The 27,295-nt window shown below is 50.2% G+C and overlaps 2 protein-coding genes across 9 annotated transcripts in view; both read left to right on the forward strand.

The window, feature by feature from the left end:
* Wscd1 (WSC domain containing 1) overlaps nt 1-27,295 on the forward strand; it is a 149,029-nt gene that overhangs the window by 94,603 nt on the left and 27,131 nt on the right. Inside the window, exons 1-3 of one of the 8 annotated variants that reach the window (XM_070001711.1) lie at nt 10,450-10,532; nt 20,219-20,911; nt 26,851-26,965. In XM_070001711.1, coding sequence (XP_069857812.1) covers nt 20,491-20,911; nt 26,851-26,965 — 536 coding nt within the window. In that variant the 5' untranslated portion in view covers nt 10,450-10,532; nt 20,219-20,490. The other 7 variants (XM_070001713.1, XM_070001710.1, XM_070001709.1 and 4 more) reach the window with 7 other exon arrangements.
* On the forward strand, nt 11,195-11,821 carry LOC138813139 (cuticle collagen 2C-like). Its single transcript, XM_070001340.1, has 2 exons — nt 11,195-11,226; nt 11,326-11,821. Exons 1-2 carry the CDS (start codon nt 11,195-11,197, stop codon nt 11,819-11,821), a joined length of 528 nt encoding a protein of 175 aa, XP_069857441.1.

Below are 27,295 nucleotides of genomic sequence, written 5' to 3' on the forward strand. Positions count from 1 at the left end.
AATTTTTTGAGTTCTAAGTATGTTTTAGATATGAGTCCCTTGTCTGTTGTATGACTAGTGAAGATCTTCTTGTTTGTCTACTATTAAGAATTTTAAGATAGAAGTCAGATATTGGTGGGTCCAGTCTTTAATCCTAGCTAATCAGAAGGCTGAGTTCTGTGGGCCAGTCTAGGCACAAAAGTCCATGAGACTCTTAGTAACCACCAAAAAACCAAAAATAGAGCTGTGACTGAAGTGGTAGAGCACTAGCCTTGAATGAAAAAGCTCCAACCCTGAGTTCAAGCCCTCATACCATCATATAGATACCAAAAAAAAAAGAGTAGGATTAGAAGATGGGCACAGTAGGAAAAGGGACTTAGGCTTCTCTGTTGCTAGGCTCTGTGAACCTGTGTAGGACTCACACCTGTGAGGTGCCTCTGACCACATCCTGCCATGAGTTCAAGAGGGAGCCTGATAGATACTGAGCTCTCCCATGAGGGCTGGATGAGTCTTTTTTGCAAGGCTCAGTGGTTTGAATTTAATCCTATAGGGATTGAGGAACCAGTGAAAGATTTTAAGAAAGCGATGATCCTGTGTGAGCCTGTGCTTACATCTGGCAAATCCTCACAAACACTGAGAGGAAGTGAGAAGAAATCCCAACCGTGGTTTTCTTAACACAGCCTGTTGGGGGGAAATCTCTTGGCTATTTAAGAAGCTCTGCCCAAGAAAGTTCAGAGGTCACACTGGGAAAATCCTCATTTAGGAGATGTTGAAGCCATTAACACAGTGTTTTATTTTTTTTAATATCTCAGCTGGAAGAAAATATTTAAATAGAAGGCATTAGCGAGCATATTTTTTGAAGCCAACAGAGCCTAATAAGTCAAAAATTGCTTTTCCTAAAAAAAATGAAATGTATAGGAGAGTGTTCATCCCCTCCCTTCCAAAAGTGCTCAATTAGGAGGGAAAGGTATTGAAAGGCAAGGAGTGCTTTCTTATTAGGCATTGTCCAACCATCCTGATAAAAAGCAGCCCTTTAGGATAATTTATGTCTGGGACAAGGGTTTGGAAATGGGTCTGCTTGGAGCTAAAAGCATCGTAAATAAGCTGGGTAGGGAGAAGGTGCTGACTGTGGTGGAGAATTATGGAGTGTGGTCTCCAGCTACCCCCACCAGATGCACAGGATCTGCTCCTTCCTGGGCTGGGTGTACACTAGGTCATACATCTGCATGGGAGATGTCCCCCAGCAAGGCAGTGGCAGAGCCCACACAAAAAGTCATGCTCCTTTGCAGGTTCCTATGGCCCTGTGGCCCAGCCACTGGGCACTGAGGCTGTCTCCTCCCTGGGGTGAGCACTCAAGGTGAAAGAAAGGCCAGTGCCAGCAAACCCAAGATACCAGACTGAGAACAACACAACAATAAGACTGCATTTGCACTGGCACCAGTGGCTCATGCCTGTAATCATAGCTACTCAGAAGGCTGAGATCTGAGGATTGTAGTTTGAAGCTAATTTGGGCAGGAAAGTTCATGAGACTCCAATTAACCAGGTAAAAGCCAGATGTAGAGGTCTGGTTCAAGAGTTATAGTGCCAAACTTGAGCAGAGAAAGCTAAGCAAGAGTGTGAGGCCCTGAGTTTAAGTCCCAGAACTGGAATACACACACACACACACACACACACACACACACACACGAGTTTGCTTTACTGTGTTCATGCACATGCCTGTGTGTCTATGCTCATAGGTGGCTGTTCAATCACCAAGCAGCCTTTGCATGCATATTTGCATTGCTGAGTGTGCCTGTGTACAGGTATACATATGCCCTGCGTGTGTTCATTCTTATGTGCACACATGTTTGCACATGTTATGTGTGTGTTTGTGTGTATGTGTATGCCCACCATTTGATTGGAAGTGCAATTTTGAGCATACCTGCATTTTAGATATCATAAATTCCTACAGACAAGAAGACATTTTTTCTCTCTCAAACTTTACCATGGGAACTGCTCCTCCTCAAGTCTCTATCACATAACAAGCAGAGCACATCAGGATGATTTCAGAAAGTCACACAGGACTGTTTGGAGGAGACATGATAGCCTAGAATCCCCTCAGTCTGTTGGAGATGGTAGAAGGAGAGAGAAATTGAACACAGATGGAACAATTCATTATTCCCCGAGTCTGACCCCATAACGTTTGGCTGTTGTTATAAGCAAACCTTTAAAGGTTATTTTATTGAAGCAATGAGGAGAATTATTTATTCTGAAGAGACAATCCTTAAGATAGATAAAGAAGTGCTCTTGCTGTGGTGGAACCAGGACAGTTTTCACGAGACGGCAGGTGGGGGCTGGTCCTGGAGGTGAGGGAGGCTGGGGCTTCCAGACCCCAGAGGCATCTGAGTCTGTTGTGAGCAGGGACAAAGGAGGGATGAGGGTGGCACAGGGCCACAGAGGCAGAGACCTGGAGCCAGGGCTCACTTGTCTCCAGTGGATCCCACAGGGACATGGTGTCTCTGAAGTGGTGCATTCACTCGGAGCCAGCGCTGTCAGCCTGGAAATCGAGGTGACAGAGACTTAGTGACTCCTGGCATTTGCTGTCACTTCCCATTTCCTTGCTCCTGGCAGCTGGGTCAGAGCTGGGGGAAGGCTGTCAGAGAGTCTGAGGCACACCTATGCCTGTCTTTCTCTCAGGTGTAAGGACCCAGGATGGCCCCTGGGCCGGCCACCCAGGGCTTTGCCTGCTGGGGCAGGGCGGCTGGGGCGGGGGGGGGGGGGGGGGGGGAGACAGGGAGGACAAGCAAGCTCTGAAAGCCCCAGCTATTTTCCCCCATACACAGTCTGAGATTCTGAGGGTCCTTAGTGAACCCAAAGATACTTCTCTGCACTCCCCATCTCTGGCTACCATGGCAACCTACAGGCAGGCCCAGAGACAATGGTGAAGACCTGTTACCCCTCCCTTCTCTGGTCCATGGATCTCATCCATTGGTGAAAAATGTACAGTGGCTCCCAGGATCTCCCCCCAGGAAAAGGGCCAGATACCTTTAAGGTACCTTACGCTCCCTACCCTGGAGCATTTCATGTGTTTTCTTGCTGTAAGCTCGGCTAAACTATACCTTCTTCTCCTCCACCCAAAATATATTCTGCTTTGTTCACTCATTGCTTCTTTAAAATGTTCTCAAATTCTACTTCTCTAAATGTCTTCCTTGTTATTCTAAGTTTCCCAACTGATGAAAGCAGAGTAAACAAGGCTCCTCTCTCTCTCTCTCTCTCTCTCTCTCTCTCTCTCTCTCTCTCTCTCTCTCTCTCATTCCAGTACTAGAGCTCAAACGTAGGGCTTGGGCACTGTCCTTAGCTTTATCCTTTCTGGCTTATTGCTGGTTAATTAGAGATAAGAGTTTCATAGACTTTCTTATCCAGGCTGGCTTCAAATGGCCATCTTCAGATCTCAGCCCCTTGACTAGCTGATATGAGCCATTGCTGATAGGACTATTTTAGTTACCACAGGTACTTTTCCTGTCCTCCTGCTCCCCTCTCCAGCCCTCACCAACCACCCTCCAGTTCTGTAGCTGAGCACATGCTCACTCTTTCCACCCCACCCCAGATGCAGGGAACATGTCCATGATTTTGTGCAGAGTTACGCACAGAGAGAGCAGGGTGCACAAAGCACAAGGCCTGGAGCCCATCTTCCCAGAGCCTGTCTGGTGAGGATGCTGCCCTAGTCTGGGCAAGCAGCTGTGATAAGTATGGGCAGATGGGAAGGCCCAGCACTAATCCTGTAAACACCCCAAGGAAAATGGAGCTGCAAGGTGTGAAAACGTGTCTGGAGGCAAAGAAAACAGGAGAGTCATACAATTAAGAGGCAGCACCCAGGCCCCTGCAGACCTTTAATCCTCTTAATTCCCACCTCTCAGAAGTGGAGACTGAGGCTCCAAGAGGTGAAGTAACTTGCTGTCAGGCTTGAGGTGCTTGATGGCCAGATTTTCCTAGCTTGCTGGGCTGCCAGCAAGCTGCCAGAACTGGTAAGGGTCTTGTGTCACCTCTTTCCTGTTCCTTCTTAGCATCCCTCTCTTTTGGTTCCACTGGTGGAGGGGGGGGACACATAAACTGACACAGGAGGAAGCAGATAAATCATGGAGGAACACTTCACCCATCCAGGGAGCTTTACCCTCCAGCTCCTGCCTGGGGTCTGGCACAGGATGTGTGCAGGGCAGGAACTGAATTGCCTTTCCTCCTGCCTGTGTCTCATTCTCCAAGAGGCCCTTGATCTGCCTCAAGTGTTCAAAGAGAACATCAGCATCTTCCTCTCCCTGCTCTGTTTCCTGTCCCATGGGCTTTGGCAATGACTTTGGCCATATCCTCACTTAGTAACAACCCAGCAGCAGTGGTCTTTCTGTGGAGTTCCCCCACCATCTGAACCTGGGAGAAGCCACAAGATGACCACACAGAGGCAGAGCCTCAGACTCCTTTGGACATAGGAGCTGTGGGTGTCCCTGTGCAGCCCATGGGGGGTGATTAGGTGTAATACTGTGGAGCCCATACGGAGGGATGCTCTGAGTCCAAGTGGACTTGGAGCTCTAACCTACTTTTCCTAACTTTCCTGCAGAGGGATCTGGATGTAGTCACTGAACCCTTCTAAGCTACTGTGTGTGTGTGTGTGTGTGTGTGTGTGCGCGCGCGCACGCGCGCACATGTGTGTGTGTGTGTGTGTGTGTGTGTGTGTGTGTTGGTACTGGGGCTTGAACTCAGAGTCTGGGTGTTCTCTACCAGTTGAGTCACTGCTCAGCTTCTAGCTTTCTGATGGCAAATTGGAGATAAACGTCTCAAATGAGAGAAGAGTCTCAAAGGCTTTCCATGCCCTGGGCCAGCTTTGAACATGGATCCTCACTCACCTCAGCTTCCTAAGTAGCTAGGATTTCAGGTGTGAACCACTGCTGCCCAGCTGAGCAACAGTTTTGTCATCTGCAAAATGGACCTGAAACAGTGTAGATGGCATAAGGCTGCGGGGAGACTAACCAGAAAAGTCATGTAAACTGCGCAGCATAGGACCCAGCAGTCGATGGATTACTGGTAGTAATGGCTTCTCTGCTGCTGTGGCCAAGGCCACATGGCCAGCTTTGGGCCTTTCTGAGTGATGAGGGTGGGAATGATTCTACACAGCACATCTCCTTTTCTTTCTGCTTTCAGACTCAGGGTTCTCCACCTTGACTTGTATCCCAGGAGTAAAACTACAAGAACACTGGTGGGGATGGGGGATTATGGAATCTAAGGAGGACTTCCCAGAGGAGGTAGAGACTGTCTTGGGACCCAGAAAAATGGAAGTCTTTGGAGATCAGGACAGTGCACCACACCCCAGGCAGTGATTTCAGGCATGGTCTCCTCTGGAGAAGAGGCTGGTTGGAGGAAGGACAAAGAACAAGACAAAGGCAAGGTCTAAGGAAGATGAAGTGGGGAGGGGCTGGATGCCTGGCTTCAGCATCTGTGCTTGCTGTTCAGGGGGAGAGGACACCAAGAAGGGATGAAGAGAAAACTGTCAAGACCACGCCAATGCTGCCAGATGGGCCAGGGTCTCAAGTCATGCTGTTGGAAGGGTCTGGAGCAGCAAGAAGTGGTCAAAATGGTGGAGAATAGAACCCTCCAAGAGGGACTTAGGGAATGAATGGGGGTCTGCAGGGAGTTGGGCAGGGTGCAGAGAGAAGTTTGGAAGGTGTACCCAGGGGTGTACCTCGGCAGAATGTTTGACCAAGGGGTGGAAGCGGCTCAGGGATGGGAAGAGGAGATGAGCTGTCAGGTGGGTACTGAGATGGCCCTGTCTGGTGGGCTGTGCAGGGGGAGGCATGGGCTAAGAGCAGAGATCAAAGCAGGAAGACGAGGAGAACACTTGGAGCAGGAGCTGGGGAAAAACCTTTCAGAAACATCTTGAATAGACATACAGGAAAAGAGGGCCCTGTGAATGAGATGGAGAATACCACAGAAGGTAAGACAAGGAGAGAGAGACAGCCCCTCGATCTGGTGGTCATAGTAGATTTGCACCCCAATGGTGCTTTGGATTTCTGTCCACCACAAATTTGAAATTTGATGTTGCATTTTTCCCCCAGAATTTTATTTCAGCCATCAGCCATCCGCTGGCCCTGATTCTCCCAATTTCTCCCATAGCAGCTTCTCCTTCTCCTTGTCTCTCTCTGGCCATTTCTTCCATTCCGGACCTTGCCCAATGGTTTTATGTCCCTAGAGACAGCATCTGTAATCACATGACACCATTGGATTCAAAAGTCCCTTCAGTCTACTGCTTGGCAAGTGCTTCTTGAGACTGACAAGGTTGGAGAGAAAAAACAAGGAACTAATAAAAAAATAATCACAAACAAGAGGAAAATGAAGTAAGGTGACAATTTATGCCCTGTGTGGCCCTGCATGTCCTCCTGGAGCAGAATAGGGACAATGATGGGAAGAAACAGTGAAATCCAAATGAAGACAGGAGTTCTGTGAACAGTAACATGCCAACAGCATCGATGCCTTAGTTCTGACAAAAGTACCATAGTGATGTAAGATGGTGATTGTGGAGAGAATGAATGTGAGAGGCTGTGGAAGCAGGGGACTCTGTTCTCTTTGCAACTTGACTGCAATTTTAAAATGATTCCAAAATGAAAACTTTATTAATGTGCCAATGCTATATTTCAATGCTATATTTCTATTTTCAATTGCTTATACTTCAGATGCTCCAGTGACTTAAACTGCATGGCAGTCCAAGACCTCTGATGATTGACTTACAGGGAAAGTCATAGGGAATATGAACCTTACTTGTTCTGGTGCACGCAGCAGGGAACCTCAAGAGCAAAGCAGAGCCTGCTGCTGCCATCTTCCTGGGCCATAATTCACTGGCTGGCTATACTTACTTACATCTCCCACTTTTTTACTTGGAGACATTCTGATTGTAAGACACCCGCATAACTGTGGATTGTAGCACTGTCTGCAATAGCTAAAGTAATCAGCCAAGGTGCCCAACAATATGCATGTGTGTGTAATAAGTATAATATGTAATATGTATAATATTACACAGCCATAAAGAAAAATGGAATCATATCATTCTTCAGGAAAATAGATATAATTAGAGGACATCATACTGAATGAGAGAAGCCAAGATCAGAAACAAAATATCATACATTTGCACTGATACTGTGGAAGCTAGACCTAAAAGATACTATGTATTCATGGGCTTGGGTATACCTATAAATATCTATTTACATGACTTTATATGGGGATAAACACAGAATACGAATCTAACTAAGAAACCACTTAGGAAGAGACAGAGAAGGAGAAAAAGAAAAACAGTGAATGATTTTTGAACTACATTTTAAAAGAGGCTGAATATGGTTAAAATGGATTGCAGCTATGAAAATGGATCAAGGGGGACTGGGAAGGTGGCTCAGTGGTAGAGTGCTTGCCTTGCATGCATGAGGCCCTGGGTTCCATTCCTCAGCACCATATAAGCAGAAAAAGCTGGAAGTGGCGCTGTGGCTCAAGTAGTAGAGTGCTAGCCTTGAGCTGAAGAGCTGAGGGACAGTGCTCAGGCCCAGAGTTCAGGCCCCACAACCAACACAAAAGAAAAAAAGAAAATGGATCAAGGAAACCTGTTGAAATTTTTTTAGAAAGAGGAAAAGGAGAGGAATGAGATTGATTGGAATATATTATAAGCATGTGTAGAAATGTAGCAATGAGCTCTCCCTTTATATAACTAATATATGCTAAGACAAAATATTTGAAAAAGAAGACTTAAACAGTTCTTCAAGCCCAACCAATCACTGCCGCTGAACAACTGGGAAGGAGGGCCAAGTAGATGTGAACCCAAACCTAACAACCATTATTCCAGCCCCTGTCATATTACTAGACTCTCTGCCGGGTGAACCTGGAAAACAGTGAGAAATGTCACTAATTTTACATATTTGATACATACACATATAGAATAGATACATTATATATCATGATATATATAATATATCATATACCATATAATTATATATGTGTTATATATATTCTATGCTAAAAACTACAGCCTAGAAGAGAGCTCTCTTCCCCACTTTTCTTAATGTCATTGTAGCCTTTTATCCACAACAGAACTTCTTTCAAAATCCTCTTAATTCTAAATCCCTCATTGTCATTTCAGCCATGTACCCAGCATCCTTACCAGGGGTAGCTTTCATCCTGAGAAACCATGTCCTTTGCTTATCCAGAGACAGAGCTCTTCACCAGTTCAAGTTTGGTCAGGAGGTGGCAGGAGTCAGTTGCAGCTTCTGGCTCCACTTCAGATCCTCCTTCTTTTGGTCTTTCCACACATCTGCAGTTACCACCTCCAGGGAAGTCTTAGCTACTCAAAGCTCTCCATGCTGCCTCAACTCCCTTATGATATCTTACCTCCCCCACAAATCATGAATCATTAGTAGCATCTATCAATGACTATCTATAGCAACTATTTCTTAAATAGTAAAACTTGAAAATCAAGTTTATTTCTTGGTTTGTGGGCTTCAGAATGGATGTTGTGTTAGTAGGCATAACATCAAACCAAACCAAAATCTACTTCTGGGAGAGATGGTGTTATTTACCTAATTCGAAACCAGGATCCAGTGAGGTGAGTTTTGCATGAAGCTGTACAACCTGTTCAGGTCCTGCCAGAAAAAGAACTAAGACCTTCTCACCTCTGCCTCCGCTTTGTCTGATTCCTACCATTTTCTGGGCATTTCTGGACCAAGTCTGGGGAATCCAGCTACTCCCAGATCAGGCCAGAGTTCAGAGTCTGTTCTGTCCCAGGCAGGTCTGGATGATCTGTCCTGCTCCAGAGCCCTTGCCATTTCCTGTGTGCAGGCCCAGCTCAGCAGGGGGTGCAATTACCATCTGTGTCACTGGCATCATTGCAGAGGTACATTCAAGTGGCTTCTGCACTCATAGAATGCAAGTAAATACTGAAACAAGCCTCAGGTCCTCTCTGCATGAGCAGGCATCAGCTAGTTCACAGCATCGTGGGGGAAGAAAAATACCAAGAAAGAAAGAAAAGCCTGCATCTCCCCTCTGAGACGTGACCAGAGGTTCTCTGGGTCCCTGACTGATGCTTCCTCAGATGATGAACAGGAGTGAAAGGCAATGGGTACAGGCTGCTCAGGACAGACCAGGGCAGTGTTGGAACCAAGAGCTATGTGGGCAGAAAAGGTCTGTTTCTCATTGCCACCGCTGGCCTCCAGCAGGGAGATGTAAGGCAATGAGCCATCCCCACTCTCTCTCCAGGTCTGCCTGGTGGTGTGAACATGTGATGGCTGGATACAAACAGCCATGTCAAGAGCAGAGTGAAAGCAAACATTCCCTTAAGGTGGGTTTTTTTTTTGGTTATTTGTTGTTGTTGTTTTTTAAACATGGTGTTCATTGAGAATCCATTTCAGTTCATTAAAAAGCCATGTCACTCTAGACATACGCATCTCAAAAAAAATCAAATTTTTTATTTAATAAGTATTTAGCAAACATGCCTATGTGCCAAGAATTAGGCTGGGCCCTGAGGGTATAGCTGAGAATGAGAAAGTTCTCAGGCTGTATGGGAGCTCAAATTCTAGCTGGGGGGGCTGCCAGGGTTGAGGCGGAAGAAGAGGCATGCATAAACCTTTAAACATACAAACTCTTTCTATCTTTGATGTCTATGAGGACTGGGAAGTAGACAGGGGCATGGAGAAGGCGTGGCCTGTGCCCTCTAGCTGGACAGCCAGAGTGGGCTTCCCTGGGGAGGTGGCATTGGATGAAGAGAGGAATGCAACATGGGTGGTATTTCTGGATGTTAGAAAAAACCCTGGAAGAACCCTGTGTGGAGTGTTTACTCCTATGCTACTTGCTAATTCTGTGGCAGATGCTGTTCTATTTACACACTCATCAGCCTGAGCTTTGGATCTGTTTTCTTGTCCAGGTCTCAAGGCTGGCAACTCCTTCCTGTTGGAGTCTCCTGTTCAATGTGAAATCTCACTGCAGGTGATGGGCATTGTGCTCAGTGAGTAAATGGAAGGAAGAAGGGAGGGGCAGGGAGGGAAGTGTACGGTGAGTTAGTGTGTTTGGTTCTAACAATACAAATATTCCTATTCTGTAATGGATATGGGTTTGTCTGGGGTGGGGTTGGGGGTTCTGCAAGCCTAGACTGCAGAGGGAGCACAGAATTGACCACTGGTCTCTTGCTCCCTGGACCTCCTCCCTGGAGGGCTCCAGACAGCTCAGCCTTCATTCCCAGTCCACAAATTCTGTTCGGGCTCTGTGTTTTCCTCCAGTAGCTGTACAGACTTCAGTACCCATCCCTCAGCTGGGTGCCACTGGCCGTCCTGCAAGAAGTCTTCCCATGTTCCCCATCCAATTCCCTCCCTTCTGCCCTGCACCTGTTGAAGGCTTGCTGTCTGAGTCAGGCTGAACAGCTCTGCCCCTAGTGGGAGTGGGAGGCAGGAAACTTCTTTTCTGGCAGACCAGTTAAGAGCAACCACCACCTGCTCCTCTGCCCTCGGCCTCGAGAACATCTGAGCAGCCAGCTCTGGATGAGAACTGAGCCCACTGAGCAGGTTAGATGCTGCAGCTCTGGGGCTCTGGGGGGCAGGGGCGAGGCTCCCTAGTGGGGGAGAACCTTAAAGTTGGATCTAGCCTTTATTGAAAAAGGGGGGATTGTATCTAGACCAGCATGTGAGTGTGGGTGTATGTACACACAGTGAAGCAGAGCTGTGTGTCCCTCTATGACAGTGTGCCTGTTAGTGGATCCAACTGGTGTGTGGCACTGCCTTTATGGGTGACTATCAGAGCGCAGGTCTGTCACTGTGTGCCAGTGCAGAGCAGGGTACAGAGCTGCTGGTAGAGCCCTGAGCATTTCTGTGCAGGGTGTATGTGTGTGTGTGTGCACATGTGTGTGCATGTGTGTGCCTAGCCTTCCATGGAATCACTACATGTGTGACTCCGATTCTATCAATCAGAGTGACAGGACATGGTGTGTGTGTGTGTGTGTGTGTGTGTGTGTGTGTGTGTGTGTGTGTGTGTGTACCTGTCTCTGTGTCATAGCTGGTGTCTGAGTGGGATGGAACCCCAAGTGTGAGCGTGGGGGCGTCTGGTGATTCAGTGTGTATTTGTATCAGACTGTGCGTCTGTCACTCTGTCTGCATTTGGATGAGTGTGGTGGTGTGCTGGGTATCAGTGCCTGTGTGTGCGCGCGCGTGTGTGGTGGGGTGTTAGCGCCATGGTGTATATTCCAGGCAGTGTGGCTCCAAGGTAAGGCTGTTGCTGAGTGTGAGGGTGAACGTGTGTGCTGCACGGTGGGGCTTCGGGCTCTGGCGTGGCAGGGCCGTGTGTGCGAGTCTCGCGGGCCAGGCCGGCCGCATGTGGGTCCCCGCATCTGCTGAACCGCGACCCCTCCCGCGAGCCGAGCGGGCAAGCACGGGCGCCTCTAGGACCCGGCGGCCGGCCGCTGTCCCCGGGCCGCGCCAGTGAGCATGTGCAGACCGGGAACCCGCCGCCCGCCCCGTGCCCGCCGCCAGCCCCGCGCCCGCCGCCTGGCTCGGCTGGGCGCTCGCCCCGCGCCCGCCGCCCGCCCGCCGCGCCACCGCAGCTCCGCGGACGCCGGCAGCCTCGGGGCTCCGGGCGGCGACTCCGGCCGGGCGCCGGCGGCGTGCGGGCACCGGGGCTCCGGACACTGCGGGGCTGCGGGCTCAGCCCCGGGACGCAGGGAGCGCAGGTGCGGGCACCCCCCGCCGGCCGCGATCTCGGGGTGAGTCCGGTCTCGGGGGTGCCGTGGCCGGGTCCCCCGCGCGAGCAGACAAGTTTGTGTCGCGGCGGCTGCGAGCGCGGCGGGACTGCACCCACTTAAGGTTCGGGGCTCACTTGCTGGGGTGGGGTGGGGGGCGCCGCCGGGCCGAGCAGGGGAGCGGGGAGTGGGTGCGTGTTGGGGCACACTTCGCAACAATCGCGCCGGGGCGGGGTGCGCCGGGCTCGGGGCGCGAGGCGGTGGGACTAGCCGCGTCCCCCTCCCGGAGACGGGGGCCGGGGGCCGGGGGCCAGGGCCGGGCGGGCACTCAAGGAGGGGGCCAGGGCGCATTCGGGGTGCGCACTGCCACCCTCTTCCTCCGCGGAGACGTTCACCGGGAGCAGCTCCCCTCTCTCGTTCCGCTGCTGCCGAGCCGGGCTTCCGGTCAGCCGAGGGTTTTCTCCAGTCTCTTGGTGAACTTGAACTGAGGCAGAGACAAAATTAAAATAAAACACGTATGTATTTTGTTAGGAACATCCCCGGGTGTCGCGCTGTGCGTCTTTCTAAGGCGGGGATGGAGATCGGACAGACGCTGGTCATTGTGCCCTGGCTGGGTCTCCTGCCTTGGCCTGGGGCGCCCTGGCTGCCTGCATTCGTGCTGCTGCTGGCCCTTGGGGAGTTGGGACAGGGAGCGAGGGACCCAGCACTGTCCCCTCCACTGATCCTGAGGTGGGCTAAGGCTGGCGCTGGCTTCTGGCCTCAGAGCTTTGGGAACCCAGCTCCTGCACCTGCGCCTCATGGATGGACATGTTTGGGACTCCACTGTACTTTCGTGGCTCAGATAGGTAGATGCCTTCCTCTCTCCTCTGATCTCTGTCCCCATCGTGCATGGATTGAAGGAGGTGCTTTGCCTGCTCATGGTGTGGGACCCCTGGTGGGATCAGAAGTAGAACACTTCTTTTCCCTAGGAATTACTAGGTGCAGGAAGTGAGGGCGAGGGGGAGGGAAAGCATTCCAGGAGGCTCAAGCTGGAGTCCTGTTCTGTCAGCCCAGATTGACAGTCGTGGGGAAGAGGGCAACGAGTTGGGGGGAGGAGGAGCGCCTTAGGGTGAGAAGAGGTTCATTTCTCCCAAGCCTACTTCTCCCCAGACAGCTTGGCCTTCAGAAGACCCATGAGAAGAGGGAGGGCAGGCCCCTGGATTTTGTGAAAGAGCAGAACCTTTCCCACACACACAGTGGGGGCGGCTTGGCCCGCTTCAGGGCTGGTAAGGCAGCCTGATGCCTCACCTCCATCCATGGGAAGCCCCGTGGTTCCTCACCTGGTTATCCAGACTCCAGGCCTGGCAAGACAGTTCTCCCAGCCCCACAAGAAGAACCACCTTATTTGGGGTTCTTTTCAGTGGGGGTCGGAGCCCCAGATGTTACTGTGCTTCCACCCTTTGTCACATCTGGTGAGAAGTGGAGAACTGTCTGCGTTAAGACAAAAGGCAGCACTCCTGTTGCTAGACCTGAGCCCCCCCAGCCTGGCCCACCTCAGCCTGAGCACTGCAGTGTGAGTCCATGAGCTTAAGAACTGGCTCTTTTTAGAGTCAGCCTAGGCAAGGAGCTCTCCAGCTCTTTCTGTAGACACCCCCTCACCCCTCTTGTCCTCCCATCTGGCCCACGGCCCGATCAGTCTTAGTAAGACCAGCTACTCGTCTCCCTCTGGAGCTTCAGTGAGGTCAAGGCCAAGGGCTTGGGGGCAGCACAGTGTTTAGACCTCCAGAGTCTCTCATGTATAAGAGGATGTGATGAGAATGAGAATCATCCACACCATCAGGACAGAGCCGGGTCCTAACATCTGGTCTAGGTAGCCCTGCACTGCCCAGGCTTGCTTTCTTCTTGCTTCTATGGATCTATCCTCTCCCTGGCTTGGATAATCACCTTTAAACCTGTGGCCTGAAAAGTAGCTCCAAGTATCCCCCTTCACAGGGATGTGGGCGGGGAGGAGCCCTGAGCTCCCTGAGGAAGAATGTCTGGACTCCTGCACACCTTCCATGGATGCTAAGCCTCTTTCTCCACTGGGCTTTCCTTCCTTCATTGCCAGAGACCCCTTGGGGTGCAAGCCCACTCCCTGGGACTGCTGCTTGGTGTGAGGGGTCTGTATTCTGGAAAACAAGGAGGCCCAGGCTCTCTTGGGCCTCACTCTGTAATATAAATCCTTCCCCCCTTGTGAGCATGAAGCTAAAGAGAAGCCAGGCTGCCTGGCTGAATACGCCTCCCCTCCCAGACCTAACTATTCCCTCCAAGAAGTATGAATGCTGCTTCCCTGTCACTGTGAACCAGGCTCAAGATAATGCTCAGGGATTCATCTCCAGTGCAGGAAATTGGAGAACATGAGGGGGCTGCTGAGAAGGTGGTCCAGGGACAGCCCAGAGAAATCTATGATTTGTGATTTGTGCCGAGAGTAGATGAGCTCTAGGTCAACCCACGAGAAAGGGAAAACGCAAGCCTAGCCTCCACCTTGCATACGTGGTGCCCTGTCTGCAGCTGTAGGCCCTAGCACAGTGGTTAGAAGGAGCCCCATGGAGGGATGAGCAAATGAGGGCCCTGTGGTCATTGGATAGGGTGGACCCTGCATTTAGAATCTGATAACTTGAGTCTTTACTTAGTTTTTTGCATTTGTTCAAGCTAGTTGGTACTTTCATCTCCCCAACCCCTCTTTCTCTCTCTCTCTGTACTAGGGGCTTGAACTAAGGTCTGGGTGCTATCCTCTTCAGCTTTTTTACTCAAAGCTACTACTCTATCAGTCTGAACCACAGCTCACTGATTAACCACCAAAAAGCTGGAAGTGGAGCTGTGGATCAAAGTCATAGTACACTACCCTTGAGTAAAAAAAGCTCTACTTCTGGTGGTTAATTGGAGATAAGAGTCTCATGGTCTTTCCTGTCTGAGCTGGCTTGGAGCTCCAATCCTCAAATCTCAGCCTCCTGAGTAGAGCAGTTAGGATTACAGGCATGAGCCACTGGCCCCCACTCACTTCTAGATTTTTTTTCTGGGTAATTGGATATAAGAGTCTCATAGCTGGCCTCAGACCAGATCCTTTGAGCCACTAGCATCTGCCTTCTCTCTCTGTCTTAAATTCTCTATCTATATAACAGGGATAGTGATTCATCATAATAACTTCTAAGTTTATGGCAAGGTGCCTCATTCGTTTGTTTGCTCTTATATTCAACACCTTTGATGGTGTATGAGGGTACCTGGCAAGCACTAATGTAATTAAGAAAATTTTATTGCTCATAGGAACTTCAGCAGTAGATTCCCTGGAAGGATTTTTCCCCTTTGCACTGAATGGAGTTTTGACCTTAGTATTCTTCTCTTTCATTTCTTATGACTGACAAATAATAATGTTATCCATTAATGGAGTGCAACAGTGATGTACGATTTACATATTCAATGTAGATTGTTTAGACTAATTTTTTTTAGTTTGATACCTTTTAAAAATTTTATTGTTATTACAGTGTTGTACAGAGGGCTTACCAACTTATAAGTCAGGTAGTGAGTACATTTGTTTTTTGGACAATGGGTTAGACTAATTTGTGTGTGTGTGTGTGTGTGTGTGTGTGTGTGTGTATGCGCATGCGTGTGTGTGAGTGCAGACACACACACAAGCGCATGCTGGTCCTGGGCTTGAACTCAGGGCCTGGATAATGTCCTTTGTTTTTTTTGCTCAAGGTTAGTGATCTATCACTTGATCCACTTCTGGCTTTTTGGTGGTTAATTAAGAGTCTCATGGACTTTCTTGCTCTGGCTGGCTTTGAACCATGATTCTCAGATCTCAATCTCCTGAGTAGCTAGAATTGCAGACGTGAGCCACTGGCTCCTGGCTAGACTAATTATGTTTTATATCATTTAGATTATTATATCTTTTTACCATTTTAGAAACATTCTTGTATTTTGAAGCTTTTCTCCAGTTCTGATGTTTTAAAAAATCAAAAGATTTGCTTCTTCAAAGACAGGGGCCACACCCCATTCTCATTTTGCAGGCATAGTGCCTGCCATAGCCCTAGAAGGTTTTTGTTCAGTGGATTCCCACCCTCTTTCTCAGTCTCCAAGGCCAGGGATACAGGAGCTTGTAGTGAAGATACCATGCCCAGATTGGGGTAGAAGCACTGGCTGGCCCTGAAGGGCTTGTGCTATCATCTGAGAAACTAAAAGGGACAATAGCAGACAGCCTGACTGAAGCCAGAACTCAGGCCAGCCACAGATCACTGCACAATCCTGCCTGGCTGTTGGCTCTAGAGTTGGGGCTCTGCACCAGGGGCCAGGAAGGCTTCATGAAGGAGGTGGCATTTCTGTCTGAGCCTTGATGTCTAGGAAGCACTTCGGGGCTGTGAACTCAGGCATAGGCATTTCTGACTGATGGAAGAGCATGCCTGGTGGCTTTGGAAGAATCTCACACTGTGCGAGAACAATGGTTGGAATGAGGCCTGAAACAGGCCAGGCTGGGGGACTAGTCCAAGACAGGCCAGGCTGAGGAGCTTGGCTTTGTTCTTCCAATGGAGACCCATGGCAGGCCTTTGTAGCATGGGCAGGTACAAAGTTCACTTCCTTAGGCTGCTGGAAGCCATCAGACTCCTAGGAAAGGCTAGGGGTAGTGGTGGAGATGAGGTGCAGGAGCCCTGAGCCCAGGACCCTTGTATGGCTCCACTGAGATCATGAGGCTGAGGTCCCCTGGCTGCCACACTCCAAGTCTGAGTCTCTGAGCTGTCTGGACACCCATGCCCCTCTCTCCACTATAAAGCAACCTGCTGAGGCTGTTTTTTTCATCTCTAGGTTATTTACCTCACACTAAGTGCACAACTCTGCATCTCCAGAGCTTACATTCTTTGTTGCAGTGGCACTGGGGCATCTGGTGTCCCCTGCACCTATTGCAATTATCTCTGGCCAGGGAGTAGAAGTGAAGTAGAGTCACATGTCAGGAGCTAGTAGCTAGTGGTTACACCTAGCTAGCCCAAGGGACTGCCTGCACCCTCCTCTTCTCCCTGGCAACCTTCATGCATAGCTGAAGCTGGGTAGAGAGGCAGAGGACTTGATAGTACAAAGGTAGACACCAGGAGCTTGTGCTCTGAGTCTGCATACTTGTCCTGATTGGCTGATTTGGGTCTTCAAGCTTCACCCAACCTAGGTTTAAGGTTCTAGACCTCAGCTCTCAAGTGTGAGGAAGCAGGGCCTCTATTTCAGCCAGTGCACACAGGGTACACAATCCATCTGACCTCTTTATATTGCAAAGGTTTAGTCCATAGAAGCACTGAGAAATAGTCATTGCTAGCAATGTCTTAGCACAAGAGTCAGCTCCAAGCCAGCGAGGATACTGGACACAGGCGGGGAGTAAAGGACTGAGGAGCTGGGAGGGGATTTTGCCAGGTCTGGCCTCCAGCTGGCTCCACCCTTCAGCAGTGCCCATTTGCTCCCAATTGATAGACGAACTGAGGTCCAGTCCTGGGCACTGTGAATTTGTTGTCATGAGGGCCTGCTGGCTTGGGATTCGGCAACCCCAGGCCGTAGGCAGTTTCCTGCCCAGATGTCAGCTGGCTTTGCTTTTCACTTCACCCATGCCCCCTGTACAGGTGGTGCCAGTCTCCCAACAAGCCTTTACCATCACTGGGCTGATAGATTGTATGCTGGGGTCTAGGACAAGGAGAGAGCAGGTGAGCTCCTGGATGCTTCTAGCCTCGTAGAGAGGTAAGCATGGTGGGAGGGGGGGCTGGATAATATGAATTTGTGGCAAAATGTGGCAAAGACCGGGAGCGGGGAAAAGTTCTTGTTAGTGTATAGACTCTCTAGCCTACCTTGTCTTAAAAACTTATTTTTATTGTTATTATAAAGGTGATGTACAGAAAGGTTACTGTTCCATAAGTCAGGTAATGAGTACATTTCTTTTTGGACAGTGTCACTGCTTCCTTCCCTCTCTTCCAGTTTTTCCCTCCCATCCCCACCCACAAGCTGTATAGTTCATTTTCAACACAGTGTCCAGTGAGTACCACTGCTGTATTTGTTCCCCCTTTGTCCCTCCATTCCTGTGCCTCTCCTTACCTTCCCAAAGACAGATTAAGGAGCAAACAAGGCAAAAAGAAAGGAAAACAAAAAAGGCAACAAAGAAGTAAACCTCTTGTTTCCATTTCCTGGACTTCATTTCAATAGGTATTTTATACGATTAGATGCACATAGGCATGGCACCTTTGTGTTCCGCTTCTAAGAATATCCTTTCTTCATAGAACTGACGCATGGGAGAGATACTAGATAAACTCAGGGGCTTTTATGTGTGGGGAAGCAGGGCCTGATGTCAGCTGGTAGCATAGAGTACATACCCATCTTCCCTATTTATATGCAGGGGTCAGATCTGGATTTGTGGAATTGGAGACTCTTTTGCTCTTGGACCCTACAGGCTTCTGTTACCAGGGCTGGCCTGTACATCTATCCATCCTTTTCATTCACTAACATGGCTTGTGCCTTGAATCCTTTGGGGACGATTCAAAAGTGAACAGACAATGCTAATTGTCCCAGGATGGAGTGTGCTGGGACAGGGGTCCATACAGCTATGGGAGACCTGGGACATGTATGGATATCATCAGACAAGGGATAGTGATGACATAAAGAGAGCAGGTACAAAGGCACTGAGGTTGCTGTGCTGTGGTCGTGGGTGTTTCTGCTTGACCATGCAATCGGCATGATGGGACACCAAGGCCCAGGGCCCGGCTATGTATACACACAAGGCTGGACAATGTGGATTACATATGAGGCCTCATATGTCATGCTAAGGAGCTTGGAGTTTGTCCCCCAAGCCTGGGGGAGCTATGGAAAAGGCTTTTAGGCAGGGGAGAAGCCATGAGCAGATTTTCACGTTAGGAGGATCACCCTGGCAGGCGTGTGGAAGGTGGATTGGAGGGGGCCAAGCAGGAGACAGGGAGATCAGTCGGGATTTTGTGGGATTTTCTCTGTGGTTTTACAAAGCTGAAGCCGGCTGCAGGGACCTGGCAGATTCACCAACTCAGAGAGAAGTGCAGGGCTGTGAGATATCTGAAATGGCTTCTCTGCTCAGCTTAATTCCACCTTCATTTGCTCAGGCCAGTGGCCTGTGTCCCCCCATCCCTGCCCTCTCCGGAGGCCTTACAGCCGGCTGTCTTGTTGCATGGCCTTTGGGAACAGCCCTGCTGTCCCTGATCTCCCTTGAATCTCCCCCTGGGCCCCCGGCCTCTCTGGGGCCCCAGAGCCCAAACATTGTCTTTTTCTCACACGAGGCCCGCCAGCCCCTGCACACAGATGGCCATTGAGTGGCCGGCAGGGCTGGCAGGGGGCCGGGCCCGGTTCGTCATGGGCAGCGGCTTAGTCACGCTTCTAGGGGCTTTTCTTCTGAGACAAGCCTCTCCTTGTGCTCAGAGCCTGCTTTGCACAGCAGCCCGGCCCCAGGCAGCTGCAGTGCCCGCTGCCAACCCTCACAGTGTGCCTCAGAGGTGCTGCCAGTGGATACCAGTGCCCAGCGTCCCTGCATGGACCTGGGGAGTGGAGGCCCTGTCCCACATCAGGTGCCCGGCCTCAGAGGCCCATCTGGTCCTTCGTCTCCTGAAAGCCTCCCCCCTCCACTGGCCCCTGCCTTTGTGCAAGTCCTCTCTTCCCGGAGACTCCTCCCAGAGTGCGGCCTGCAGGCAGTAGTCCAATTGTTGCCTGCATTTATCTAGCACCCACTGTATACTTGTGTCAGGTGGGGCCAGTGTGGCTTGCGTTTCCTGATAATCTGGTCACCTATGCTGTCTGAATTTTGTAGTACTAGCAGGACAAAATTTCAATAGAGACTGGGAAATCTTGGCTTTTGTTTTGGCCGACCTTGTGGCTTTGGGAAAATTATTATTATTTATAGTAGTAGTCATAGTAGCAGCAGTAGTAATTTGTGTGTGCCAGGCTTGGGGCTTGAACTCTGGGCCTGGGTGCTGTTCCCTGAGCTCTTTTGCTCAAGGCTAGTGCTCGACCACTTAAGCCACAACTCAACTTCCAGCTTTTTTGGTGGTTCATCAGAGATAAGACTTTCATAGAAATTCCCACCCAGGCTGGCTTTTGAACAACGACCCTCAGATCTCAGCCTCCTGAGTAGCTAGATCACAGGTGGAAAAACTATTTTATCTTTATACTTCAATTTCCTCACTTGAGAAGTAGGGATGTTTCAGTGTCCACCTCACTGGGTTAGTGAGAGAGAAAAGATGGAAGGGCCTGGCATTTGCAGGGACGCAGCACCAAGTTGCTTTTGCTTTTCCTTCCTCCCACTTCTGACTTGGTTATCATCCTCATTTTATAGATGAGGCCAGAGCAGTTAAGCAACTTACCCAGTGTCACACAGCTGGCCGGTGGCAGAGCTAAGACCTGAGCCCAGCCCTCCACCCAGGATTCCTCCAACGCAGCCAGTCCCTTTGATAAATCGAGTAATTGAGGGAGAATGGCAGACAGACTCTCCAGTTGCATCTAAGTGTTCATTTGGTACTTTTCCAGGTTTCCACACTGAGCAGTGAGGCTGGCCAGAACACAGGGATGAGGAAGATGGTGACCCCCAGGTGGAATCAGCGGTCGCACATAGGGCCCACAGCCACCGCTGGGAGGAGGTGATGGATGGCACCTTGTGAACACCCACGTGCTCAATAGCTCAAGAGACCTGGCAGGACCCAGGATTCAAGGATGACAACTCCCCAGACCCTGGCCTCTGTCCTGCCCAGGCGCTAGGAGCAGTCCCTGAGCTCCAGCCAGGAGCCCTGCCGCCCAGGGGCATGGCCAAACCTTTCTTCCGACTCCAGAAGTTTCTCCGCAGAACACAATTCTTGCTGCTCTTTCTCACAGCTGCCTACCTGATGGCTGGCAGCCTGCTGCTCCTGCAGCGGGCCCGAGTGGCCACTTCGCAGGGTCCCCGGGTCCCGGGAGCCCCCCAGGCCTTGCCAGTGGCCACAGTGGCCCTGGGTGTGGACCTGTTGGGTAGTAGGGCCCTACAGGACCCTCATGTGAGCCCGGACCTGCTGCTTGGTGTGGATGTCCTGCAGAGTCCACTGCTCCGGAGGCCACCACCAGGACTCCGCTGGCCCCGGAGAAATCGCAGCTCACCCCACCGCCGCTGGTTCCACCACTTCACCAGTGACCTCCAGGCACCGCCCACCCTGGCCCCAGAGACCCCTGGGCCTGCTGCCCGCAGCCGAGGTAGGTGCTCAACAGAGTCTCTGGTTGATGCCCCCAGACCCTTCACTGGGACACAGAGTCTCTTGCCTATATCCATTTCATTTCCCCCTCTTGCTAATTGTTGTTCTTGTTCAGTGGTAGGGCTTGAACTCAGGGCCTGAGTGCTGCTGTCCTTGAGCTCTTTCATTCCAGACTAGTGCTCTACCACTTTGAGCCATAGTGCCACTTCCAGCTTCTTGGTTAATTGGAGACAGGGTCTTGTGGACTTTCCTATCCAGGCTGGCTTCAAACCATGATGTTCATATCTCAGCCTCCTGAGTCACTAGGACTACAGGTGTGACAGTTGGATAAGAAGGTCCTGTAAACAGTGGCTTTCACAGATTGTCCCTGTGCCCTTGCTCTGTAGGGACAGCAAGGAGCCAGGCTGTCAGGTGCTTTGGTGTTTTGCTCACCTGCTGGGATTTCATGAAGCTAAAGCTGCAATGTGTGATCTGGCCACACAGAGCTTGAGTTTGGGGATCAAAAGGAACTCAACTTGAATCTATGGCTTAGCTGGGTGACCTTGGATGTGTCCCTCAACTTCTATGGGGTCCTTATAAAATGGAGCTAGAGACACTGATGCTGGAGTTACTGTAAGGAAGGTGCTTAGTACAGAAGAGCAGCTGTGCGCAGCTGTGGTCCAGGCCAGCACTGTGGGAAGGAGCTTGACGGTGTGGTTTCAGGCCTTGCTGCTGGCAGGTTCAGCTATAGTCACAGTCACCATCAGGGTCATGATCATGGCCGTGCTGCTGCTGGCTTGGTCCCACAGAGACCATCTGGCTCAGGGCTGGTGCTGTGTGTCTGAGTGCACAGAATCCTGTGCAAGGCCCAGGGAATGGACGAGTGAGCCAGTTCCAGATGCTGTCCAGCAGTGACTGCCTTCTCTGGCTCCCTCTCACCTCCTCATCTACCAGGACTTGAACCCTAAGTCACCATGTGGGGTAGAGGGGAATGCTGGGATGTGTAAAGTCAGGACAGAGGGTAACAAGCGACGGGATGTTGGAAGTATGCCAGGTTTGGTTTAGACTTGTTTGAGATAAAAGCAGTATCATCGTCACAGGAGTTCAGATATGACCCATGTCCATACCTGTTGCTCCTGTCCCTGAGCCTCTGGCATGCTGGCCTAGGAGTCTGGCTTTGTTCCTGCTTCTTGATTGGTTCTGGAACTGGGAAAAGAACGCAGGGCATTGGCTCTCTTCTGAGGATGATGTGAGGGAAGCTTGACTCGGGGACTCCATGGAGACTACAGGACTGAGCGTTTGGTATCCATAGAAAGAGCCTTCCCAGGAATTATCGAGGTCCTGGTCTTGCTTGTCTCACTCTCAGCAAGTCTGTGAGAAAAGAGACATGAGGAACTGGTCATTTTCCACAGGTGTGCATTCTGTAACCTCTCCCTGGTGTAATAAGACACCGGGTCTCTGCAGGATCTCAGCTGTGCAATTCATTTAGACTAAGGTATAAATGGCTGGCTGGGAGCGGCATGGATTTCTAGAGGAAGCCATGTGAAGAGCACATGGTCTGAACACAGCCATTGTTTCTTGCTGGCTGTGTGACCTGGGGCAGATTGGCCTTGATCACCGCTCATCTGCCTCTCGCATCCACATTTGCATACTCTCTGCACAAGACTCTGTGCTCTCCACTCTGTCCTGAGTGCTCAGGCCTGGTCAGGGACTGGCTATGCCCCTGGATGATCCCGAACAGTGATTACAAAGGCCTAGCACTGGGCTTGCAAACTTGCCAGGCAGGAAAAGTCTTTAGAACTACCAAGGGAATAGAGGCTCAGAGTGACCAGCTGCCGCCCTGGGCTAGAACACATATGCCCAAGAGAACCAGTGCATGACTTCCTGTGACTTAACACAGTGATGGCCGGGGCTGCAGTAAAAGCTGGAGAGATTGTGGTTAGATGTAAGCAGGACTGGTGTTCACTTGTTAACCAACAATATTGTCTTCTCAGGGAGTTAAGATAATGGCACATTTGCACACTGTTGACAGTCCTGCCCCTGAGCCTTGCCTACTGCTTCTCAGCAAGGAAGGGGTTAACTCCTGGGGCAACCAGGGGCAACTAGGATCACTTCCAGGGCCTCAGGATGGGTGGCCATTCTAAATGCTCACTTATCTCATGGGTAGTTCAAGGAAGAATTTGCTCTCTCACAAGAATATCCAAAGTGTTTCTGAGGGAGGCTGAGTTGTTGTCTGTCTTGATGTCTTCAGAGAAAGAAGGAAGGCCGAGCACCAGAGGCTCACACCTGTAATCCCAGCTACTCAAGAGGCTGAGATCTGAGGATGGAGGTTCGAAGCCAGCCCACAAAGGAAAGTCTGTGAGACTCTTATCTCCAATTAACTAGCCAAAATGCCAGAAGTGGAGCTTGTGACTCGAGTGATATAGAGTGCCAGCCTTAAATGACAAATCCAGGGGAGAGTACCCAGGCCCTGAGTTCAAGCCTTACACACACACACACACACACACACACACACACACACACACACATTGGGAAAGTCACAACACTGATCCAACAGCCTCAGAGAGGCCCCTCCCCTCCCCCTCCCCTCATAGGTCTCCTGGGGCCTGCAGAGCCACACAGTCTTCATCAGTGGAGAGTGTGTCGCTCTGGGGCCAGCTGCTGGGGTTGCAGACAAAGCAAGCATCTCTCTGTGGCCTGGGCAGCCTGCCATCCTCCTGAAAGGGGATCCTGCAAGCTGCAGGAGGCTCCATCAATCACCGCGCATTTCATTATACCTTGGACAACATCCATAATGGAATAAAATGTCAGTAAGTTTACTAGGGGAGAAATAGTAACTTCTCCATCGCCAGTTTGTTTTTTTATTGATAGTAATTTCCAAAGACATTCCACTATCTCCAAAGCCACGGTTAATAGCCTCATGGCTTGTCCATTTCGATGTGCAAATGAACAGATGTGGAGTCACAGGCAATAATCCATCGCCTCCATTTCAGCCGACAGTAATAAATCTGCTTTGGATGTGTCCCAGCATCTCTTGCAAAGTTCTTCTTTCTCTGCACATTCTTCCCTCTGGTCCGGAACTTGGAGAAGTCATTTGTTATGTGGCAGGATAAAAGGGTCTACTAGTTTCTCACAAACCCAGAGGAGCCCTCTATGCATCCAGCCCTATCTAGGGCTAGCAGAGACATGCTCGCATGTGTGTGTGTGTGTGTGTGTGTGTGTGTGTGTGTGTGTGTGTGTGTGTGTGTGTGTGTGTGTGTGTGTGTGTATTCCATCCACACTGGCTGGATGTCAAGCGTAGCCCTTCCAGCCTTTGTGCTTGAGAGCATTGTTTTTCTCTCTTCTATTAGTGTGCTAATTTATTCAGCTAATATTTACTGGCCCGTCCTCACACTAGGTCCCAGGTTAGAATATGGGATCAGAATTGTAATAGCTGCTATTTATTGGAACATGTGCCACATCCCAAGCATTGTTCTGTGAAGATGCGCATCTGTCGTCATATTTAATGCCATCTTTGCACAGCCTTCTGACAGAAGCAAGACTCATTGCTTCGATGATGAAGAATTTCAGTTTCAGGGAAAAGTCATTAGAAGTTTTTATGATTAATAATGGGCTATTAACAACAAATAATTACTGAGTACTCACGACTTACGGAAGTCTCACAAGCAGCCTGTGGAGCTGGTTCCCTTTGACAGATGCAGAAGCTGGACTCAAAGAGGGGGAAATACACATCCCAGGTCACACAAGTCAGCATGTAGTGGAGCAAGGATTTGAACCTAACGTAATTTCCATCCATTTGCCCAGTGTTGGAAAGTCTAGAGTTCAAGTACCTATAGAACTCGGTGACTAATTTCCCAGCTACAGTAATAACATTTAGCAATCCTTTGTTTGTGTTTGGATGTTTTTTGATTTGTTTGTGCTGGTTCTGGCACTTGAAGGCAAGGACCTGCGCACTGCCCCTGAGCTTTTTTGCTCAAGGCTTGCACTCTATTCCTTGAGTCTCAGCTTCACTTCTGGGTTTGTTATTATTACTGTTGTTGTTGTTGTTAATTGGAGATAAAAGTCTCATGGACATTTCTGCCTTGGCTAGCTTCAAACCATGATCCTCTGATCTTTGCCTCTTGAGTAGCTAGGATTGCAGGTGTTAGCCACCAGTGTCAAACTTGGATGTTTTGACTGACATCTGTAATGGACTTTTTGTTCATCTTTGCTGGACAAAGAGAAATTTGAGAAATGTCTCAAGTGTGAGTCTCCTTTCACTGTGGAAGGAGGCAGAGAACACTTGGTGCTCACATCTCCTGCAGCAATGCATGCTGGGCACAGTAGTCCCGAGATCCACAGGAGAGAGAAGCCTGTAGGGCCTAGGAAAGCCATCCTCAAGGCAGGCAGGGTCAGGGTGGTGGGGAGGCATGTCACTGCTGCCTGGGGTCAGCTGGTGGGTATGGCCATGTGTGCTGGTCAGGAGTGTATAGTTTAAGATTGGGCTAGCCCCATTTGGTAAGCACTAAAGAAGATGCCTGCTAGCCTTCTCCCCACCCTGTTGTTCTTTGAGCTGATGGTCTTCGGGCCCCCTGGGCCCTGGGATGGTGAGAATCAGAGCTGTACAGGCTGCAGGGGGTCTTCAAGTTGTCATCCCACGGGGGACTGCAGCACACACGCCACAGGTGGCCTTTCAGATGCAGCTGCAGCGAGTGAGCAACACATCCTCAGGAAGTGTGCAGTGTTGGTACCACAGGTGCACAGGTGCCCCATCCAGATCCCCATGCTGTGGTGGTGGGTGTGCATTCACAGCTTGGGGAACCACGTGATGTGTGTTTGCAAATTCCCAGTGCACCATTCCCTCAAAACACTGCAGCACGTGTGACATTTACACACCCCATGCTGGGCTTGATGGTACTCAGATTCTCTGAGTTTCCTGGCACATCATGGAGAGGCATTGTCTTCCATGAGGGGTTGGGGTAGGACTTTGCAGGGTTTCTGGGGCATGCACAGTCGATATTCTCACATTGTTTCCATCCGGGTGTGCCAGGGGGGCTGGACAGGGCCCTGGGGTCCCACCTAGGATGCCTGCTTTACCCTTTAATGGGCTGCTTAATCACTCCTGCGATACTGTGCATTTCTCTTAAATAACTCCTGTGTCCAAAGGATATTCGTTAAGCTAGCTAATGCTGCATGTTCCCTGCTACTCTCCTGTCTCATGGGGGTGGTAGAACTTCCTCTTTCAGTCTTTGAGTGGGAGAGGGTTTTCTTTGAGCTTAGGAAGGGGAGATTGAGATGGGGGGGCCACATGAGGTCATTAAGCTATCGAATTATTACATATAAATAGGTTTTTAAAAATAGTTAATTGTTAATGTGGATTCAAAGCCAACCAGAGCAGATAAATCCATGAGACTCTCATCTCCAAAATGCTGGAAGGAAAGGTGAGGTTTATATGGTGGAGTGAGCCAGTCTTGAGCAAAACAGCCAAGCAAGAGCACAAGGCCCCTACTTCAGGCCCCCCAGTATTGGCATCAAAACAAACAAATGTTTGTGGAAACCTAACCACTCTGATTTGATCATCATGCCTGTACATGTACCGAATGATCACAGGGTACCCCATACACAAGGATAGCCACAACGAATGAATTAAAACCCAGATCCAAATGTGAGGAGTTGAGGGAGGGGTGGAGGAAAGCAGTTACCAGGCAGATGTTTGGCTCCTAGCTGGGGGTGTCCAAGTGGACAGGAGCCCATTAACTAAGAGAAGGGGCAGGAAATGACTGAGACGGAGCTGTCTTGATGCCAACTTGGCTCCTGTGCCCGGGGAAGTTGGATGGCAGCCCTGGGCCCCTGTGCTTCCCTGAGAGGTGCCTGGGTCAGAATGGGGGGAGAGGGCTCCCAGCCCTGCCCTGAGAGGCCCGTGGTCAGGCCCTCTGTCTGCCCTCTGGCTCCAAATTTCAGCTGTGCTTCCCCCTCCTACAGGCACCTACCTGGGCTGCTTCAGTGATGAGGGCCAGGAGAGGACTCTGAAGGGGGCCGTGTTTTACGACTTGAGAAAGATGACTGTGTCCCACTGCCAGGATGCATGTGCTGAGCGGTGAGTACTAGAATCATACCATTGCCAACCCTGGAAACAAAGCCAGGGGACATTCTCAGAACCAGTTGATACCTTAGCTTCCACATGACCCTCGTGGTGTAATTAGGACCCCAGGCCATCGGAGAGACCCCAGGACTCCAGAGGGAAGCTCACGGCAGATGGCAAGGGCACTGGGCAGGGGCCGGGAGGCCTGGCCTCTAATCCCACCATACCAGATGCTCCCTGTGTGACTTGGTTGATTTCTTTTCCTTTCCTGGGCTTCAGTGTGCTTGTTTGCCCAAAATAGATTTTTTATAAAAGGCTTTAACCTACAGTTCTCTGAAACCAGCT

Source organism: Dipodomys merriami, unplaced genomic scaffold, assembly GCF_024711535.1.
Source record: "Dipodomys merriami isolate MVZ:Mamm:240054 unplaced genomic scaffold, mDipMer1.0.p SCAF_59, whole genome shotgun sequence".
Taxonomy (NCBI): Eukaryota; Metazoa; Chordata; class Mammalia; order Rodentia; family Heteromyidae; genus Dipodomys; species Dipodomys merriami.

Excerpts from the sequence above, each read along its gene's own strand:
- LOC138813139 (XM_070001340.1), top strand. The coding sequence starts at position 11,195 with ATGGTGTATATTCCAGGCAGTGTGGCTCCAAG. Across the intron at positions 11,227-11,325 it reads CCAGGCAGTGTGGCTCCAAG|GCCGGCCGCATGTGGGTCCC; the intron begins GTAAGGCTGTTG and ends CTCGCGGGCCAG.